At 43.5% G+C, this 20,907-nt stretch overlaps 1 protein-coding gene across 4 annotated transcripts in view; it reads left to right on the forward strand.

Moving 5' to 3' along the window:
• Positions 1-14,985, forward strand: part of PRR14 (proline rich 14) — a 588,115-nt gene extending 573,130 nt beyond the window's left edge. For all 4 annotated transcript variants that reach the window (XM_086931668.1, XM_086931667.1, XM_086931670.1 and 1 more), the window contains one exon: positions 12,480-14,985. In XM_086931668.1, the coding sequence (XP_086787794.1) occupies positions 12,480-12,738 (259 nt within the window). In that variant the 3' untranslated portion in view covers positions 12,739-14,985. The remainder of the gene's footprint in view (positions 1-12,479) is intronic.
• Positions 14,986-20,907: the final 5,922 nt, after the last annotated feature.

The following is a 20,907-nucleotide window of genomic DNA, read 5'->3' on the forward strand; positions in this document are numbered from 1 at the left end:
TTACAAAGCCCAGGTTTTGAAGCAACGTTGTCGTCAGAGTAAGGTGTCGCAAGAGTGCTTGACGACACTGATCCACTATCAGGATGTCGTCCAGATAGATTATGAGGCGAATACCTCTTTCCCTGAGGTATGCCACCACTGGTTTCATCACCTTGGTGAAGCACCAAGGTGCCGAGGAGAGCCCAAAAGGCAGAACCAAATATTCGTACCACTGGCTTTTCCACCGAAATTGGAGATATCTGCGATGCGGGGGAAATATCGGCACAGACAGATAAGCGTCTTTCAAGTCCAGCCGGACCATCCAGTCTCCCACCTGCAGTAGATCCGTCAAAAGATGGATGCCCTCCATCTTGAAATGATTGTACGTTATAAACTGGTTGAAATCCCTGAGGTTCAAAACCAATCTGTTTCCGCCTCCCTTCTTCTGTATAACAAAGATATTGCTGCAGAAACCGTGAGGACCTTGACAGATCGGTGCTATCGCGCGCTTCTGCAGCAATTCTGAGATCTCTTCGTCTATAAAACTGAGATCTTGTTGGGAAAAATGGAGATCCGCCGGGAGCCCCGACTGAACGGGATGAGAATAGAACTCCAAGCGGAAACCCTGCACAGTTTGTAGCACCCATGCGTCTTGTGTCAATGCCCGCCACTGCGCTAGGCAGTGCCGAGTCCTTCCCCCCCAAAGGAAGAAGTGAAAACTCTGTTACTCTCACCTGCGTTCTGCTGATGCTTGAAGGTCCCCCTGTTGTTATTGAAGTGATAACGGCTCCTGTCGAACCTCCTGCGGGAGGGGTAGAAGGTTCCACCGCGGGTGGAGTCGTATTCATTCTTGCCCCTGCCAAAGTCGCCTCTTTGGGAACCTTGCAGACCTCCACGGCCCGACGAGCGGCCCCCGCCTCGTCCGGCCCTGTTAAAAACTCTCTGACTGAGAGCTCTCTTGATGCCTGACTGCGCCTTGTCCAGCGCCGTAAAGGTCCCTACATATTTGGACACGTCTTTGACAAACTTGTCTCCAAATAGTTGCCCCGCTGCTAGGGGTCCCGGCTCAGCGTCCGCTAGCTCGGTCAGGTTACTGTCCATTTTCATGAGCAGCGATTTCCTCCTCTCTGACGAAATGGCGCAATTGGCGTTGCCCAGCAAGCAGATGGCACGCTGGGTCCAGCCAGCCAGTACATCCGGGTCCACAGGAGTGGAACTCTCCTTGGCCGCTAGAGCCATCTCTAAGATCTTCGCCAATGGTCCGATTGTGTCCAACATCTTGTCCTGGCAGCCTGACCATGCCCTATCCAAACCTCGTTTGGGGTCCTTAGAGAACTTCCTAAGGAAGGTCAAGAGGCTTGCGTCGATCTCTGGAGTCTCCGCAACCTTGTCTGGGATTTCCGGGCGAGGGCATTCCGATTTAAGGCGGTTCCTGACTTCCCTCGGGAAGCTCTTTCTCAGATTGTCGTGTATGTATGCAGTCACCGCCTGAGGCGGCACCCAGTCCTGTGACCTGGGGTGTATGATCTCCGACGGATCGAATGTGAAAGGAGTATGCACCTGGGCCATCTCTACCTGCACCTTCTTCGGAGGAGGCTGCTCTTCCGATGTATCTGTATCTGTGCCTGTGGTAGTGTCCGTGTCAGTATCAGTATCTGCATGGACCTTGCGCTTGGACTTGGCCTTGACGCCAAAATAGGAATGATCCGCTGTGTCCGGTAGGGTAGCAAGGGCCTGTGCATGAGGCCATGTGGCAGTGTCAACAGCCTGTTGACTGGAAGTGGAAGCTTCCGCTCTCTTCTTTTGCGGTTTGTTATAGCCATGCCTCTTGGCAAAGCCCTCCAATTGTTTCGGGATTGGGCGAAGGGCTGTTGCTAGGGCTTGCTGCACTGTTTGTGGGACCGTGGTCTCCATAGCCCTATTGACGGACGACTGCACAGATGCGTCCAATGCAATGACTAAATTGTCCTCAAGGACAGCCTCCTGCTGTCCGTCATAAACCTCCTCCTCCGCATATTCTTCATTGTACTGACCCCACTGCGACATTTCAGGGGTGGTTGGTCCTGCACGTCAATGAAGAATTGCCAAAGCACTGTTCAGCCACCAGGAGGGTCAAGGGGGGGGGTTAGCCCTGCAAGCACACTGGATTCCACAAAGTACAACCCCCTCAGCAAAGCTGTAGTCACAAGGGGCCAAAGACCCAGGCCAAAATACTGTCCACAGAGCGTGTGCGCACTCTAATCACTGGCCTCAATATTTTACAACCTTCACAGGCGTTTATCAGAGCAGAGGGGCCACCGGTAACTCTCCGTGTACAAAATCGCTGTGTTTGACAGTTTGGGATTCGCGCCGTGACGTGCAGCCCAAACGCGACTGAAATCCTACTAGAAAGGAGCCCAAATTCAGTGCGTTTGGACGCACGCCGCGGCCGAGAGCCACCCGGACCCTACTCGCGTCACCGGCCTATGAGGGACGCCGATGCGCATGCGCGAGACGCGCCTACGGGGAAACCAGCCGGGACAAAGGCCCTGAATGTATAATACGGTGCCCGTCTGCTCCCGGTCAACGACCGCCGCTACCTCACGCCACTAGGCGTAACCAAGCCACTTTGAGGAATGAAATCGGAACACGCTAGGCGCCGCGACGCTAGCGAAAAATGCACAACACCCTCCCTGAAGTACCGATCATCCCACAAGTAGGTAACTCGGTAGACCAACATGTGCTTTAAGCATATTATAGTGAATACAAATAGTATAAATCAATCAGTTAACATAAACATTACTCTCATTAACATGTGCAATCGTTGCTAACAGCTAGAGGGAGTAAACCATGTGCACTTAGCTCTTGCTGTGAGCAGCAAAGAAAGAGGAAGATGGCAGCAGGCAGAGGCCTCTTATGGACTAGGGGGGCGTGCCTTTGGGCTAGTCATGATGGGATGTGTAGTTTAACGTTTTTACTATGAAAAGCAAGCATTTTCATTGGCTGCTGTGAGCTTCAATAAAGATGGAGAAGCATAATCTGAAGCCTCCGGTCCTGAAATAGAATTCGAGACCCAAGCGGTAGTGTTTTCCCAGTGTTCCAAGTTCGTTTTAGTCCGGGGTTTCCTCTATTTTTTTCACTTCAACTCTTGAGCCCGTGTTCTGAGACCGTTATAGAGGAATCCCTCGAGAGGATTCAGTGCGCATTCCCCGACACTTGCTTTCTTCCCGGAAGATAGCGTTCAGCTTGGGCTCATGCACAGAGCTGACTAGCAAAGAAACACCGAAGATTGTATCGCGGCTACAAAAGTCTGCGTTAGCCGCAATTAAGGACGAGACGCTGACTGGCAGAAAGAGCGTCAAAGAAGAGTTAAGGAAGCGAAGCGGATAAAGTCAAGACGTTTATTCCTGGACTCCTCAACAAGCTAAGTCTTTGATAATTGCTGAGTGTTAGTCTGATTATTATTACGTTTGATTTCTAGAGCAATAAGTGACTGAATTGAATACTCACCTGAGAATATCAACCAAGATCTGGTACCTGCAAATAAGAAAAAAGATATTAATAATAAGCAGTAGAGGATAGAGACAGACACAAACTAGGTATATCAACATATTTTTAGACAATAATAAGTAACTACTGAGGTACCGATTAAACCACAATTAATAAACAATATGTTGGTTATTCCAAGACAGAAAATAATCAGCTGAGACAGACTCAATTCACTGACTAATAATATAGAAGTGGAAAATAGAAGAGAAGCAGAAGCTGAGGGTTATACTAGTACGTTATACATAGTTGAAAATAGAAGGAGAGAAGAGAGACAGTAGAGGTTAGGATTAATGTGTTGTCATTATTTAGCCTCAGAAGCAATTGTTGCTGAAAGAAGATTGGAGCAGGAAGCGGATAACCATTGGCAGTCTCTTCACTCATTTGGTATTTTATCCATCCCCCTACCCCCTCTTGAGGAGACATCAAGGCGCATCTTTCACACCGTAGTGCGCTGGTGTTTCCCAGAGGTGGCATCGGGAGAAGGCATCTCTATTCCTGCTCAAGTACTACAGAAGTGGCTATGACTACGAGAGAACAGGTAGTCTCTGTCACGGAGTCTGGCTTGGAATGTTATTTGAAGAAGCTGTCAAGCCCGAATTGCACAGCTGAAGTGTTCACGGTATACTTTACATTAATCCGGCCCTGTTGAATTTCTCACCCAACCTTATCCCTGGCTGCTGGGGCATTCTAATCCTGCTGCGTGTAAGGCTTACGCACACTGACTGAGTCAAAGTGCTCTAAGACAGCTGCAACTCAGCAGTTTCTGCTGATTTGTTAGGGTGCGGACATATCACTTAGTGATATTTTGTGAAAGAGAAAGTGTACTAGTCTAGTTACTGAACCTCATTCTTTGTTAGGGTAAAAGCTATACGTGAAAGTTGACTCATGCAAATGTTAACAGTGAGCAAATAAACTAGAATATATTTTGGTACCATTCATTAAATTACCGGCTATGCTTGGAAACAAATGCACAGTTCACTGAAATGGAGACTGTCAGGTAACAAATAGATGTCAAAAACCAGAAACCTGTACAGACACTGTTCTGTCAGCAGAAGTTTGTTGGAGGAGCTGTAGTTCTGTCCCTGGCTAAGTGGAGATGATAGTGTGTATGGGTGAAAGGTAATGATGGTGATGTGTCACTTGTCCATGTCATGACAACCTGCTCCTTCTTGTGTAACTAAGACAGATACGTAAAGAGATGGAGTTTTTATTTATTACTCTAATGTTGATCTCATTGTAGCAGTCACTTAAGCTAGTACATTAAATATTTTGCAAGCTTGATTTATTGGTTAATATTTTACTGATCCGTACTGATAATGTAGTTAGGCACACCATATTACCATCGTCTTTTTGATTTTCACAGCAATTCAGTGCCAGAACAGTTCAGAGTTATCTGGTTACATCCAGAGATAGTAGAACTACTTCAAGGTGTTTGTAGCTTTTGGACCATCTAGGTTTGCTTTGCTTTTGTTTTTATAAAGTACATAGGTCAAATCAAATTCAGCCTTACTATAGTACAACCATAAAAGCATCCTAAAAAGTCAAAAACATCTTCGCAGTTCATTATGATCAGCACGTTAATACAAATATAAAGTTAAAAATTATTCAAACACAATAAACATAATTCAATAAGAATTAAACACAGGAAATAATTTATACATAAAGTGCCAAGTACAGAGTGTGGATCACACAGCATCCCAAAACATCAGTAATCAGTATATGTCCTGTCGTCTTCATAAAGTAAGGCCTCTAGATGTGAAATATGCTTTCTTCTTTCAATTGCCATTTGGATATATAAACCATCACAGCGTTGCAAACTCATTGGTTTTCTAAATTGCAGTAAGCACATTTTTTTTTTAAGAATAAGGGACGTAAAGTGCTCTTCCTAATATCTCTATAAAAATCACAGAATAAAATGAAATGTAGGGTTGTCTGGTCCGATTTTCCATCACAAAGAGCGCTTTGTGAGATTTCTTTTCCACTTGCCCATGGTTGGGAAATCTATTAAAAAATGGATGGTCCTCATTCTTAACCTTTTAAGATAAAATCTGTGTTTTATGTTCTAGACCTGCAGTAGATAACGCTGTGTCCCTAGTCCAACGGGCCTATCACAGTATGCCCTACTCAACTTCTTCGAATTTGCCTTAGCTTCTCTTAGCCATTCCCTTGAATCTATAAGACCTGTTTTTAATTCCTTTTTGCTGAAATTAAGAATGTGTAAAGAATTATTAAAATCCATGTTCTCAGTGCATTCTTTTAAAAGATTTCTAATACACATCAACCAGGGGATTTTTTTTTTTACCGTGCTCAAGGGTGAGACAATCCTTCATGATTTCCTACGTAAATTCGGTTCCCTCCTTACTCCATATCCTATGCCAGACAGTAAGGCCTGCTGCGCTGATAAAATCATTACTATAAGGTGCAGCAAGTTCTTTATGCACAATATAGAGTTAGAGTTGGGAACGGATAGCAATCTTCTTAAGAAGATCTTTTCGGGATTCTGAAGGATATCACGGTTAGCCATTCCCCAAAGCCCAGCACCATAACAAGTTCCAGTAAGACACTTACTCCTGTAAATGGTCAAAAGTTCCCTAATTGGTTTGTTCCCCATTTTTTTGTTGAAAATTAAAAAATTGCCTCTGTAGTCCGTATGAATTTTAATTTGCGATAATCAATATGAGATCGCCAATGGCCGTTTGAGGTAAATAACACTCCTAAATACGAGAATGAATGTGTTTCTGCAATAGGGACCCTATTTACATAGTGTGTCCTAGTCTTTGTCTTCCCTTTTCCGCAGACCATTATGAATTTTCTTTTAAATTAAGTACTAGTCCTTTTTCTGCATATATTCTGCAAACTTCTCAATAAGGAACTGGAGCCTGTTAGCGGTTCTGGACAAAAGAACTGCGTCATCTGCAAAAAGCAAAGTGGGGACAGCACGGTTTTCCAACTTTAGGGACATCAGCATTTGACTTTTGCAAACATTTGTCTATTCCGTTTATATATAAAGAAAACAGGAGTGGTGCAAGAACACATCCCTGCCCAATTCCCCATGTTACTCTAAAACTGGTAGTACACTCTCCCCCAGTTCCTTATCAAACTGTTTTATTTAGTCATTTATATATTTGTGACAGATAGTCAATAATATCGCTTGGGGCACCCATTAAAGCCAAAGTTTGCCATAATTTCACATGGTTCACTAAATCGAAAGCACACTGATCACCTTAACGGTTTCTTGGTTGTAAAATCACAAGTAAGCAGAGTACTGTTGCACACCAGATTATGTATTACACATAGGGGGTACTGTGCCAGTTTGCACCACAGGGGTTGCAGCATCGTCTGTGGCCCCCTCTGTAATACCTACTGCCCATGTGACGTACACGCCCTTTGCACCCCCAGGGCACTGTATATAATACAGCTCCAGCAAATCAGCAGGGCACTTAAGAGCTCCCTGAAATTTAAAAAAAAATGATTTGTCTCGTATGTTAAGGTAACTCATTCCAGGGTTGAATGTTCAGAAATCTAAGTGTGTCCCCCCCGTGCACATTTTTTTTTGTAGCGGAGGCATGAAGCAACAATTGTCCTTCTGGCGTTAAGGGACGGGGAGGATGTATTTCACAAACAAGCAGGTACCCATTTAAAGATGAACCTTAAGCATCAGGCAGAGACCTTTTAAAAGGCCCCTTGTGCTCCCACCCAGTGAGGATTCATTAAAACGTCAGAAACAGCCTCAAGTCTTGCGCCGTGGTAAATCAGTTTTACTGATGTATTTTGTATTCTGTGCAATATAACCACACTGTCAGAGGTTTGAACATGTCAAAATAGAAGGCTCACAAGAACATTAGAAAGGTGAATGGGGTAAAGAGGACACCATAAGGATACCAGCTGAAAATCTAATGTTCGAGGCATGTGAGCTGTAGCTCACATGCTGTGCACACTCCTGCATCTAGTGTTGGGTCCGGATGTTTCGTTGTAAAGAAAAAGGAGGACCCCACGCAGACTTATAGGGGACTGGGGGGAAGAGTATTTAAAAAGAATGAAGTCCCAAAAGAATGGACAGTGTAGGAATATGTCCAATTTCAATAAGTACTCTTAGGGGTGAAAAATATTAATCTACAAGACAGCATGCCATCAATTGGGCGGGAAAGGCAAAGGTACAAAGGTACAATGTGGTGTGTTCAAATTTTAACGTTTTTTTAGATCAAAGGAATAATGATTTATCATAAGATACTACAACATTTACTAATTAAAAAAATTAAAGAAGATAATCATCACAATGCATGTTTGGTAAAACTCTGTTTGGATTTATTCTTATACACAATTAATACATTATTCATAATCACAATATTAAAAACAACATATTATACATTTTATTAAAAATTAAAAAACAAAGAATCAAAACAAGTCGACGCGGCGTTTCGGTTTTCTGCTAGTACACCTTCTTCAGGACTGATTCTTGTTCCAGATGGAGTTCATATCTCTACTGGAAAAAGTTGATTAACAAGATTCCTATGGGCTTTTTTGAAGATAAACCCGTCACCGGATGCTGTGCTCAATTAGCAAGATGTGATGTCTCTGCCTAGTAGAGAAGTAGTTGACAACGTTCCTTTATGTTGTCATCTGTCTCTATTCTTCAATCAAATGAAGTGTCTCTGTCACTAGGGCGTGATCTTGCTGGGTATTAGACTGCCAGGAGGAGCCACCGTTTTTTGATCATTGCTGTTGTTAATTTACCATTCATTCTGGGTAAAGGATATTGTTGCTAGAGTCTCACTTCCAATACGGTCCGCTTTCAATTGGGTCCGTTCTTGGTTGAGAACCCCACCGGCAAAAAAAGGGGGCTGGCCTCATCAATATGTCATTTGCCGGCAATCTTTATATCGGCCTCCCTGCTCCTGTTCTCCCGCCAGTCCGTCCGCTACTCCTTCAGTCGGTGTATATCGAAATGATACTTCTCTACTAGGCAGAGACATCACATCTTGCTAATTGAGCACAGCATCCGGTGACGGGTTTATCTTCAAAAAAGCCCATAGGAATCTTGTTAATCAACTTTTTCCAAGTAATTAAGATATTAACCAACTACAGACAGAGCAGGTAAAATGACCCCAGAAGAGCCTACTTCATGCAAGATGGTTTTAATCGCTTAGTTGCTAGGAGCAAGGATTTGCCCTGTCTGTGGTAAAAACCGAACTGCCATTCACTTATGATGTTTTTATTTTTCTGAATTCTTGACAGTTGTGTCCACCACTCTTTATTTACCCAAAGCTAGGAGAAGAGTAATTAAGCAAAATGTATTCACATTCTTCATGTCTCCATTTCGTGTCTTCAATAATGGGGAGACCATTCCTCTTTTCAAGCTTAGAGGTGTAATGCTCGTTGATAATTAGTTACTTGGCTGTAGATGCAGTTGTCTGACTAAGGGTAAAGCAGATGGATACAGGACAAAGATATATGTTATGTAAATTTGTATAGTGCACTAATTACCTGAGAGGGTATCCAGGCACTTGGGAAGGTGTGTGGTCCCTAGTGTGCTCATATGAAGACCCACGTCTTGAGCTTCTTGTGAAATTTGAGAAGTGGGGACGAGGCTCTGATGTGTTGAGGAAAGGTTGTTCCATGTCTTAGGTACAATGTAGATGAATGAGCAACCTCCTGTTTTGCTTTTGTGGATGCAGGGAGTGTGTGTGGGTTAGAATGAGGCAGAGCGTAGGTTTCTGGTGGGGTAGTGTAAGTGTATTTGGCTGTTCAGGTATCCTGGCCCAGTGTTGTGTAGGGCTTTGTATGTGTGCATGCGAAGTTTGAATTGGCTGCACTTGTAAATGAGGAGTCAGCGAAGCTTCTTGAGGTGCAGTGCAATGCGAGTACAGCGTGGGAGGTAGAATTTGAGTCTCGCAGCAGTGTTCTAGATGGTCTGGAGTCTGTGTAGGAGTTGTTTGGAAATTCTGGTGTAGAGTGTTGCCATAGTCCAGCCTCCTGAGGATGACTGCTTGCATGACTGTCCTGGTTTTCCGAGCCTAGCATTTGAAGATCTTTTGCAGCACACGTATGATGTGGATGCAGGAGGTGCACGCTGCGGGGTTATTCTGCCGTCATGTTGAGTTTGTTGTCTAGGATGATCCTTAGATTTCTTGTGTGGTCTGTGGGTGTAGGTTTTGGACCTAGCTCTGACTGTCACCAGGTGGTCTCTCGTGGGGGAGGTCTGGTTTCTGAAGACCAGTATTTCCATCTTGATGGAGTTATTCTTCAGACAGTTGGTTCACGTCCAGTCTGCTACCATGGTTGTGCAGTTGGGGATGTTTGTTCTGTTGGTGGTTGTCTTATCCGACAGGGAGAGGATGAGTTGGGTGTCATCAGCATAGGAGATGACGGTAATGTCTTGTGATTGGGTAATGTTAGCGAGCAGTGTCATGTATATGTTGAAGTGGGTGGGGCTGAGGGACGATCCTTGTGGGACTCTGCATATCAGTTTCTTGGCCTCTAATGTGAGGGATGGCAGTATGATCCTTTAGGTTCTTCCCATGAGGAAGGAACAGATCCATTAGATAGCTTATCTTTTTTTGCCAGTTTAGCGGAGTCTTCTGATGAAGGTGTTGTGGGCAACTGTGTCGCATAGCAGTTGAGCAGGAGGGCCACTGTTTCTCCCCAATCCAGGATGATTTGAATATTGTTGGTGGCTGCAGTGACTGCTATTTCGGTTCTTTGGTTCATTCTGAATCCTGATTGAGTGTTGTCTAGAAGATGGTGAAGTTTCAGGTGGGTTGTGAGTTGCTTGTTGATGGCCTTGTCAATCACTTTGGCTGGATAGGGGAGCAGGGTCAGAAGTTGCTCAGATGATTCGGGACTGCTGTGGGCTTCTTGAGGAGGGCTTTTGCTTTCTACAAGTTTCCATTTATCCTGGAAGGTGGCAGATGTAATGGAGGTGTTGATGATGTGGGTCAGGATGGTCTGTCTGCATGACTGCCGCTGTGTTGTTTCTGGTTAGAGCTGTCCATTCGGTCAGAGGGTCGTCTTGGTTGATGGTAGGTATGTTAGCAATGAGTTTTCTGGGCTTCAGTTGGTGTGCGAAGTTGATGTCGAAGGTTTGATGGTGAAGAAGTTGGATAGGTTGTCGCAGAGTTGTTGGGAGGTTTTAATGTTTTTGACAGTGGCTGAGGGTGAGGTGAAATTCTAGAGGATCCAAAAGATCATGCAGCTGTTGTAGCTTCCTTCGATGCAGTCAACTAGTGTTTTTTTTCTTGGTGATCTAGGGGAGAGCCAGATTTTATGACCAATAGTAGGATTCCACTTATCGAGTATTGAATATAATGATAAATGGGCAATGGTTTATAGACTTTACTAAGACTAGTTTTTCATTAGGGGATTTCTAATGTCTTTAGGTTGTTACAATAAGGGAACAGATTGATTTGTCTTTGAATACACACAAATCCAGAGCTTATCCCATTTTGAGATTGATAGATGGAGTTGGCTACACTTTTTGGGTTGGCAAGTGTTAAGAACATCAAATAGTTTTTGGGGTGTGGTCCTAAATCATCTTCCCCCATGTTTTTTTGAAATTTTAGTTCCGATATTGTGGTTTTGTATTCACAATTTTTTTAACTGATCAAAGATAGTAATGATTGCTCGCTGTACATTCCTTCCGGTAGGCTTCTTAAGGGTTTGTTTAGTATATCCTTTATGATTGTAGGAAATACGTTAATACTTTGATTAAGATCTGAAATCACGGTTGGATGACTAACTTGGTTACTCACAGATTCTCAAATGATAATTTTGTCCCTGCTCATCCACACTGGTGAGATCTATTTGACCCTTGCTTCTGTGAACTTAAATCTACTTGCAGTGCTACGTAATGAGGCAATGTATGTAATTTCAATAAATTTAGCAGGTGCAAAGATTTTCTAATATAAGGTTCATTATCGCAGTGGTAGTTTGAACTAGTTGAACCAGGCTAAATGTTTTTGTAGTAAGCAGGACATTTTTAACTTTCCCATCGAGGTTATCAATATGTAAATTATAGGCACCCAGTTAGACTAGATTTATATAACCTGGAACTGTTCATGCTGTAAAAGCAAGAATTGTATTCGCAAAGATGTATCAATGGGCTCTAGTTGTATCGTAGATTGCAGCAAGCGGAGATAACAGTTTGCGTAAATGCTATACCTGCATATTCAAAGGGTGTGTCCCCAAGAAGAAATACTGCAGTCTTTAGAAAAATTCAATTGGCCTCCCATCTGGAAATGACACCATAGGTCTTTCCAGCATTCACACGCTGCCTTTATTTGCTACTCCGTGCATGCTATCAGACTCTTAAAAAAATCCACGCTTTTAAAGAAATGTAGTCCTTGCAACATCTTTGTCTGCATCTGTTTTTTTCATAGACCCATAAGCACACAACCACACCTTTCCAAGATTTGTGTGTGTACAAATAAATAGTTGCCTATAGGATACATTATCTTCCCAAAGATCTTAGTACAGGTGTTAAGCATGAGGTCGATGAGGTGCTCATAATGATGTAGTCTTGGTCTGAATTCAGAAACTCCCAGTGCTGCAGCCAATCAATCTTCTTCCTCTTCCCAAGAATGCTAACTAGCTAAGTCACAACATGGTAGCAACATGGAAAACATTGGAACCTGGGAAAGGTGCAAGGTTGCAAAAGCAGCATTTCGAGCAAGCAACTTTGTTACTGGACACTAAGTTGTGAGTCTCAATCAAAGCCCAAATTGTATCTAGCTGTGCTGACCGGTATCAACTTGGATACGTTGTGGTTGAGAGTAAGTAAACACTTATATTCATGATTACAAAAAAGAGATACTCTATCCCAATCTTATTCAGTTGCAGGATGGGCAAACACACCATGTGCCTTGTTTTGTGTGTAAAGAATGAAATTCACCTGTAATGCTTTGTAGTTGTTCACCTATCATGAGAATTCCTCTACTTTCATTCATTAATTTGTGTTTCCCGCTTCTGTTTCTCAGAACCTATGAGACGATCTTTGAGGAGCCACTTGAGCGCAACGGCAACATGATCTTCACCAGCCAGCGTAAAGTGAAACGCTTGATGGAGTTCCATGATGGCTGCGGGCCACGTAAACGCAGGGCACGGCAGAAAGGGAAGGTTATGGGCCCTGGCCGAGGAAGACGGCAGCAGACCAAGGCTCAAGAGCTTGACATAGATGTTCTGCTTCAGCACAGGCTGCAGGAACTGGACGCACTCTTTGCAGCTGATGAGTGCTGACTTCAGCCGTGCTCACCCAACAAATATAGCTCAGGACATTTTTCCAATACAGAGAAGTGCTAATATCTCATGCCTCCTTAAGATATTGTGTGTTAATTTGTACAGGAGGTGGAGAGATTTGCATAGGGTTCTGCTCTTAATACTGATTTAGACAGCGTCTCAGAGCTTCTTAAAGTGTGGATTCTCAGTATTTATGGACAGAGTGCAGCAACAGTTTAGCGTGTCAACTTGCAATGTTGGTGGACAAAGAGCTCCAAATGCTCATACAGTGTTGGTTTTACTGTATTGATAGCTAAAGTGGTGGAGAGATTACTAGAGCAGCTGTTATCAATGTCCATGACTCTTTGAGTCTCCTACTTCGAAAGTTTGTCTATTCAGACCCTGTTCTTTCATAATGTATTGAGGCAGCTGCGTCAACCGTCCCCACGGTCCACTTGGGAACTTGGCATCTGTGTGCTTGTTATCATAATTTTTCCAAATTGTGCCTGTTCTGAAGGAGCATAAAAACCACCGACCCATAAGACTTCCACATCCAAACAAGGGCTTGATATGTGGTAATTCCAAAACCATAGCCTTGTGTTCATGTAACAATGCTCTGCACGGAGTGAAGATTCCAGACATGCAGCCGTCCACCCATGTAATGGAGGTGTAATTAATGAACATTTCAAACACAGTGAGTGAAGATCCATAGCAAACATACGTCCGAAAAACAGTGCTCTGTAGTTAGGATAGACCTAGGGTTAGTGAAGATATCAAAAACGCTCAACCGTCCATCTGTGTAACAGAAGTGTGGGGGGGGTCAGTAACATTTCCATACTCCCTGTCTACCCATGTCTTGCTATTGGACTTGGATAAAAACCCAAATAGGCAGCAGTATGCCCATTTACAGATTGAGAACCTGCAACTGTTGCCGCATCTAACGGGAAAAATGCCAAAGGCACACCCATCAGCCCTTACAGGGCAAACATTATCCCTGCATGCTCTGCAGACAGTTTCTCCAACCTTCTTCTACAGCATGAATATTGCTGTAAGTCCGAGTGTCTGTAAACTATAATATGCCCTACTGTCAGAGTCCGTTAAATAACGGCGAGTGAACTCCTGCAACACTGGTAGCACACAGTGTTTAAAAAAATTTCACCAGACGGAATAAAAAAAAATATATATATATGTTTACTTTTTATTACCTGCCTTTTCAGAAATAAATCACAGTTTAATCCTTTGTTTTTCAGCGGGTGTAAAAGAAAATACTATTGTGTTGCTTTCTCTTTCAAACTCCAAAACCACCAGTTCTTGCATTTTTAAAAAAATACCTGGAATAGCTCAGAATATTCAAGTAAATATTCATATGTTTTCATGTAAACTTAAAAAGACAGAAGCTCACATTTTCAGTTTGTAGTAGTTCAAAGAAGGTCTCCAGGTACATCTTTTTTTACCATGATGCTTTCCCTGAGACGTAGTATATATATTTTTTTAATTCTCTTCGAAAATCAGTCTTTAAGTTGGATATGATCGGTTTCAGGTTGCCTTCATCCATCCTTCCCTACTGCATTCCTTTCTTTTATAAACTAAAGAGGACCACCGCTGCAGTGTTATTTAGCCCCCACCTTCTCCGATTAAATGTATGTGAGAAGTGCAAGGGTAGTAGTCAGTCAGATTTTACCAACAGATCAGTTGTATTCTATTCGTTTTTGTACAGCTCACAGAAGGAAGGGGGCATGCAGTAGAACAATGACGGAGCAATTTGAAGAAACATAGCCACCATCTTAAGTACGATGTCTTTCTCATGATTTTTCAAAATGTTATTTTCATATATGGTCTGAGGTTGTCTGGTGTGACTGGAACCATGTGAGTGTCCCTCTAAGTATCTTTTCCATTGTATTCCAAAAAAAAAGTGATTCCCCTATCACTTTGTCAGATGTTGCACCCGGTTCTGAGTGCATTGTAACAATACCAATGGCATATTGCAATAGTCGGTTATTATTCTAAACTGAATCTTAAAAGCATAGTGTAGATCATAAGTAACAATACGTGTTTCCTACATTGAAAACATAGGTGTGTTGCTCTTGTTTACTACATGTTTAATATTTACAATCCACCACCTGGTAGGAAACACTGCTGCTGAGCACCATGGAATGTAAAACATTTTCTTTGAATGCTTTCTACAACATTTCTTGTACTATTAGATTTGTACTCACAATTGAGGTGCGGTATGGTGAAAAAAAACTAAAGTTTGTGTTTTGAAGACTCGTACAGTTGTATAAAGTTATTACATCTCTGTCCTAGGGTAATGTAATGTAATGGTGTCTTGTAAAGCGCATGTATCACTCCGCCATGGGGTATTTCAGCGCTGTAGACCGCTGGGGAACCCGTCCTGGCTTTCCCTGTGAGATGGTCCTGCTGGGTATCTTCAAGATGAAACCAGGCATCCCCGGCGTATTTGGGGGGCCGTTGTGGAGATAAGGCAAGCTAATGCCCAGAGTTGCCGAGTGTAATCCCTGATTAGAGTAGGCACCGAGGCGAAAACTATCGAGTCCGGTGACCCTGGTCCACGACCCTGCCGCGTCGGGAATTGAACCCTGGTCCCGGGCCGTCCTCTGCTTCTGGGTCTGCCGCCTCTAACCAGTGAGCCACACCACACCACTCGGATTTGGTATGAAGTCCAAGAGCTGTAGCATGGTTGTGATACAAGGGTGTATGCAGTAAGATTGGCTAATTGTCAGATAGTCATGCTGCTGTGTCCCTCTGCTATCGCGTGGCTGTATATCTGAGGACCAATGGTTGTAGCGTGGCTGGAGCATAATGAAGTTCACAACTGTTATTGGTACTTTGATGATTCTTGGCATCACAGCTTCACCGCTCCTCATCAAGAGTATCTTCTTGTTACCTACAGACATATGTCGTACATGCCAACCTACTGCATGAAGATTCCTCCCTAGCAATGCCAACTACTTCAATTGCATAGGTGCTTCTCTTGCTACTCTTCATTAGTCATGTTCTAGTACTGAATTGTTTGCACCCTGTTCAATGTGGGTATCAACCAGGATGGAGCTTTACGACTCCTTCTGACTTCCACCGTAAGCCTACAATGCCACAAAATATGCCCTACGTTTTAGTTTTTTTTTTCTCTGATGTTTGGTTAGGAGGTGTAGGGGAAAGCTCTCGAAAATGTTGTTGAGATTTCTGCTGTGAATCAACAAATACTACTGTAGAAAATACGATTTATCATTGAGGATATCAACTGTTTTAGTTGGTGTCTTGAACTAGGTCAGAGAAAGTATTTCAGGGTAGTTTACTTAATCTCTCCTCAGCGTCATTTTAAAGCAGAAGTACTCTGTTCAATTTCTAACATCATGGGTTTGCTTCGGACTATGAACATACTGTATGCATTTGTGGTTTTCCCTCAAGCACGTTATTTATGAGCTCATTGTTTAAGCCAAAGAGATGAATTCATAGAGCTAGGATATTTTGTTATACTAGAGTAAGATTGAATAATCTGGAGAACCCATCCTTTGCAGACAAATGGGGATGGCTCCAAAAATGGAGGAGATGGGGTTAACCTGAGTGGAGGCTCTAGGAAAACATGAAATAGTTTCTGACCTTGAGGGAATTGGCTATTTTTCTATAGCGGCACAAGAAGTGCACTTTGAATACATTTTCAGGCGGCTCTTAAGGCAGAAGAACGTGAGCCTACTGTGCCTCAAACTAAAAGACCTTCAAAAGTGGCAGAAAAGTCACAAACCTTTGAACATGCGTTTATAACAAGGTAATCAAAAGAGCAGCCTCTTCTAGAGCAGTTAACCCAGGATAAAACAAACACAGACCATCACCAGTGGATCTGCAATTCTTTAGATCACATGTGGAACATGACTCTAATTGTCAGCAATTTCATCACCCACCACCGGGTAGAGTCAGAAAAAGTTTACAGGCAATAGGCAGAAAAACTGGAGGCAGCAGCCACATAATGGTGCTTAGCCAACTCTTGACACTCAGCTCAATAGATCTGCACACCGACCAGGGGAGGAGCTGGGATATACTTCAGCACAATCCAGAAGAATACCAAAATAAGTTGAAGGCTATAGTTAAAGAAGGCAGAACAATTGCAAAGTTTGCTTTGAAAGTGGCTGACACACCCAGAAGGCAGTAAAGAACAGTTTTCAGAAGGCATTCCTGGCTAAATGTCAGGTTTTAAAAGTAAAATATATGCAAATTAAATTGATTTACCTTTTACTTGAGAACATGTGTGTGGTTCAGCTGCAGATCAAATGAAAAAGCCCAATTATACTGCAAAGGCTATGAGAGGCCTTACAAACAGGTGTTATTTCCATAGGGTTTCCCCATTTTTGAGAAGAAGATAAGGTACAATGTCCTAAAATACCAAGTAACAAAACCAGATCATGATAACTTGATTTCAAAGCCAGTCACAGTGGCTCCAGAGCAATCACGGAAGGCAGTCGTTTTGCTCCAGAAGGAAAAGAGGCTCAAAGCAGTAAAGGTAGTACATGTTCTAACAAATGAATTTTAGATGCTCCCAGTATATACAGAATCAGTAAGGACTGCATATCTTTGAACATGGCACTCTTTTTCAGCAACTAGTACAGAAAAGACCTAAACTTTGTAGGCACTTATAAATTTATCTTTTTTGGGGTATACCATTTATTGCATTATCATTGCAAACCTTACTTCCCTTCCATTAGTTATTGGGGTAGTTGGTATATCCTAGGATTGTGCCTCCCTTAAACAATCGCCCGGTTCCCAATGAATAAAATTCAGTTGTGGGACAACACATAACACACACACTTTAGTGTCAAATTGTGATGTGCAAAAACGAAAAAAAGTGTGTGAGAGCAAGATGGCCCCTCACGGGCGCACCACCAACGGAAACCTGGCAGGTACTCACCAGGATAGCCCTGTTCTCATTTTATTTATTTTATTTTCAAAGTTTTATATAGCGCGAACAAGATCTTCGCAGATATCAGAGCGCTTTACATAGAGGGGTACATGAGGGAACATAGTCAAACAAATAATCAATAGATCACACAGTACAAATAGGTGGCTTCAAAGCCAATCATGTGAGTAATAAGACAACTCATACAAATAAGTAAAGGGGTCAAACATGTGGTACAGATCGGTGCAGGGTGTTAACAGAGTTCGAGATAATAGTTCAAGTGTATTTAGCCATGAGGATAGCTTTTACTTCTTTTTTAAAGAGTGTAGAGGAAGAGATAAGCCTGGTTTCGGGAGGGAGTGAGTTCCAAATCCTAGGCGCCATTCCTGAGAAGGAGCGCTTGTATGTTTTTTCCTTCCGGAATCTTCGAGGTTTCAGCAGAAGATTGTTTGTGCCTCTCGTGTTTCTAATTCCCCCAGAGATTGTCAATTTCTGAGCGAGGTAGCCGGGTGAGTTTAGGTGTACCGCCTTGTGTGTCATGCAGGCGATTTTCAGATGTATTCTGGCTTCAAAAGGCAGCCACTTCAGGGATTTCAAGTCAGGGGTAATGTGGGAGTGCTTTTTTGACCCAGTGATGAGTCTCGCTGCAGCATTTAGATAAGCTCTTAGTGGTGCGGTTGTAGTTAGGGGGAGTCCGCAGAGGGCGGTGCTGCCGTATTCAATTCGTGGGATGACTAGTGCTTGTACTGCGGTTTGGAAGTCTTTGGCTGGGAGGTAGGGTTTAAGTTTCCTCAGAGTATTGATCTGGAAGTTCGCTCCCTTTGTTGCCTTGCTGATATGTTGCTGCATGTTGAGATTGGTGTCGAGTGTTATGCCTAAAGATTTTGCTGAGTCCACGATGGTGGGTTGGACATTGAGTGCGGTTAGGTGTTTAAGCCAGATTTGAGTGGTGGATATCTTCGCTGGAGGTGAGATCAGAAGGAACTCTGTTTTCAGGGCATTGAGTTTGAGGTGATTATCGGCAAGCCAGGGTTGGGTGCATCTGATCGTTGAGTTCAGGAGCAGGATGTCATTGGGGTATTGTAATTTGAGGTAAAGTTGGGTGTCATCGGTGTACATGTGAAAGTGTACATTGGATGCTTGTAGCAAGGTGGTGAGAGGTTCCAAGACTAGGTTGAACAAAGTTGGGGATAGAGAGGATCCTTGGGGGACGCCTAGCGTTACAGGTATTGGCGAGGACATCAGGTTGTTGCTCTTGAATTTCTGGGACCTGTTGTGAAGAAAGGAAGTGAACCATTTGAGAACCGTTCCAGATAAACCCATTCTTGTGTTTAGTAGTTCTAGTAGATTCTCATGTTTAACAGTGTCGAATGCTGAAGAGAGATCAAGAAGGATGAGGAGGCAGGTGTCGTTTTGGTCTAGCATTTGAAGTGAGTCGTCAATTATGTGAGTCATCGCAGTTTCTGTGCTGTGTCCTGCTCGGAAGCCTGACTGGTGAGGGTTGAGGAGATTAAATTGCTCAATGTGTTTAGTCAATTGTAGTTGTGCGCATTTTTCCAGCAGTTTGGCGAGAGTGGGGATATTGGTGATGGGACGGTAATTGTTGAGATCAGAGGGGTCGGCTGTAGGTTTCTTTAGTAGAGGTGTGACCTGACCAACTTTGAGGGAGTCAGGTATGCCTCCTTGTTGGAGAGAGCTGTTGATAATTTTAGTCCAGAGAGGGAGAAGCAAAGGGGTAAAGTCATTTACTGCGGAGGCAGGGAGGGGGTCCGTGAGGTGATTGGATGGTTTCAGGGTGCTGAGCAGTTTGCCAATTTCTTCTTCCGAGTATGTGCCGAAGGTTGGCCATGTAGCATTGTTTTTTGGTTCAGTGGGTGCTAGGCATTGGGGTTTGGAGTAGAGGCTTGCGTCAATGAGGAGATCGCTTTTTATTTTGTCAGTTTTTTGGATAAAGAAAGCAGCGAAGTCTTCACAGGAGGGTGCCTCACGCCCAGTGTTGAGTGGTTGGGGTTGCTCCTTGGATTGTGAATTGATTAGCTCAAACAGTTTTCTCGGGCGGTTTTTTGCTTGGTCGAGTTGGAGGCTGAAGAAATCTGATTTTGAGCGTTTTATTTTCCTGAAGTAGGCGTTTCTCTTTTTCTTCAGATCTTTTAGGTGCATTGCAGAGGGAGCTGATCTCCAGGTACGCTCTGCCATTCGCATGTCTCGTCTATCCTCATTGAGACTCCCGTCGTACCATGGTTTGGAGATTTTAGTAGAGACTCTTTTTAGCTGCATAGGTGCAGCCTCATTAATTATAGAGGTCATAGCGTTGAGATAGTGGTCAGTCAGAGTTTGGACGTCCGTAGCGCCTGTCGGTGGGAGTAGGAGATTGCAACTGTTAGGGGGCAAAGAGCCTGGGTTGAGCTTTTTCGAGTCTCTTTTCCAGACTTTGGGGTTGGAGAGTTGAGCCGGGTTGACTTTGACTTTTTCATTGATAAAGAATGTGACAATATGGTGATCTGACCAGTCACAGGGTTGGATGGACTCGAGTTGGATAGAGTCCTCTTTGGAGATGATCAGGTCGAGGGTAGAACCTTTCTCGTCGGTCGGGCTGTTGCATATTTGGGTGAGGTTAAGGGAATCGAGGAAATTTTTAATGCTATTTACCACCGCGTCGTTGCGATCGTTCCAGTGGAGGTTGAAGTCACCAAGGTATATTTGGGTGAGCTGCTGTCCGGAATTGGTTGAGATCATATCCATGATTTGTTGGGAAAAGGTGAAGTTGTCCCTGGGTGGGTGGTAAATGCTGTGAAGAGAGCATATCGGTTTGCCCTCACTAATAATGTTGAGGCAGATGTATTCCCAGGATGTTGGGGATGGTAGGGAGGTGGAATTGACTTTCTGAACCGAGAGGTTGTTCCTGTAGATGCATGCGATTCCACCACCTATTTTGCCTGTTGTCGAGCCTGATAATGTGGTAGTTTGGAGGAACCAGAATGTCCATTATAGGTGTCGAAGATTCAGTTAGCCACGTTTCATTCAGGATGATTAGGTCAAGGTCCCGCGATAAGAGGAGGTCCGCAATGGCGGCGGAATGTTTCGTGGCCGATCTGCAGTTGAGAAGAGTGCATTTGAGACGGGGTGTGTTGAGGGTGGTAGATGGTTCTAGAGAGAGAGGGACTTTTCTAAGGTTATTGGGGATGGAGAATCTGCTGTTTAGTGTGGGTGGTCTAAGGGGATTTGAGTGTATCGTGGGAATGTTGAGGTGTGGGGTGGTTGTGTGAATTTGGGGGGCTGGGTCA

This window comes from Lissotriton vulgaris, chromosome 7 (genome assembly GCF_964263255.1).
Source record: "Lissotriton vulgaris chromosome 7, aLisVul1.2, whole genome shotgun sequence".
Lineage (NCBI taxonomy): Eukaryota > Metazoa > Chordata > Amphibia > Caudata > Salamandridae > Lissotriton > Lissotriton vulgaris.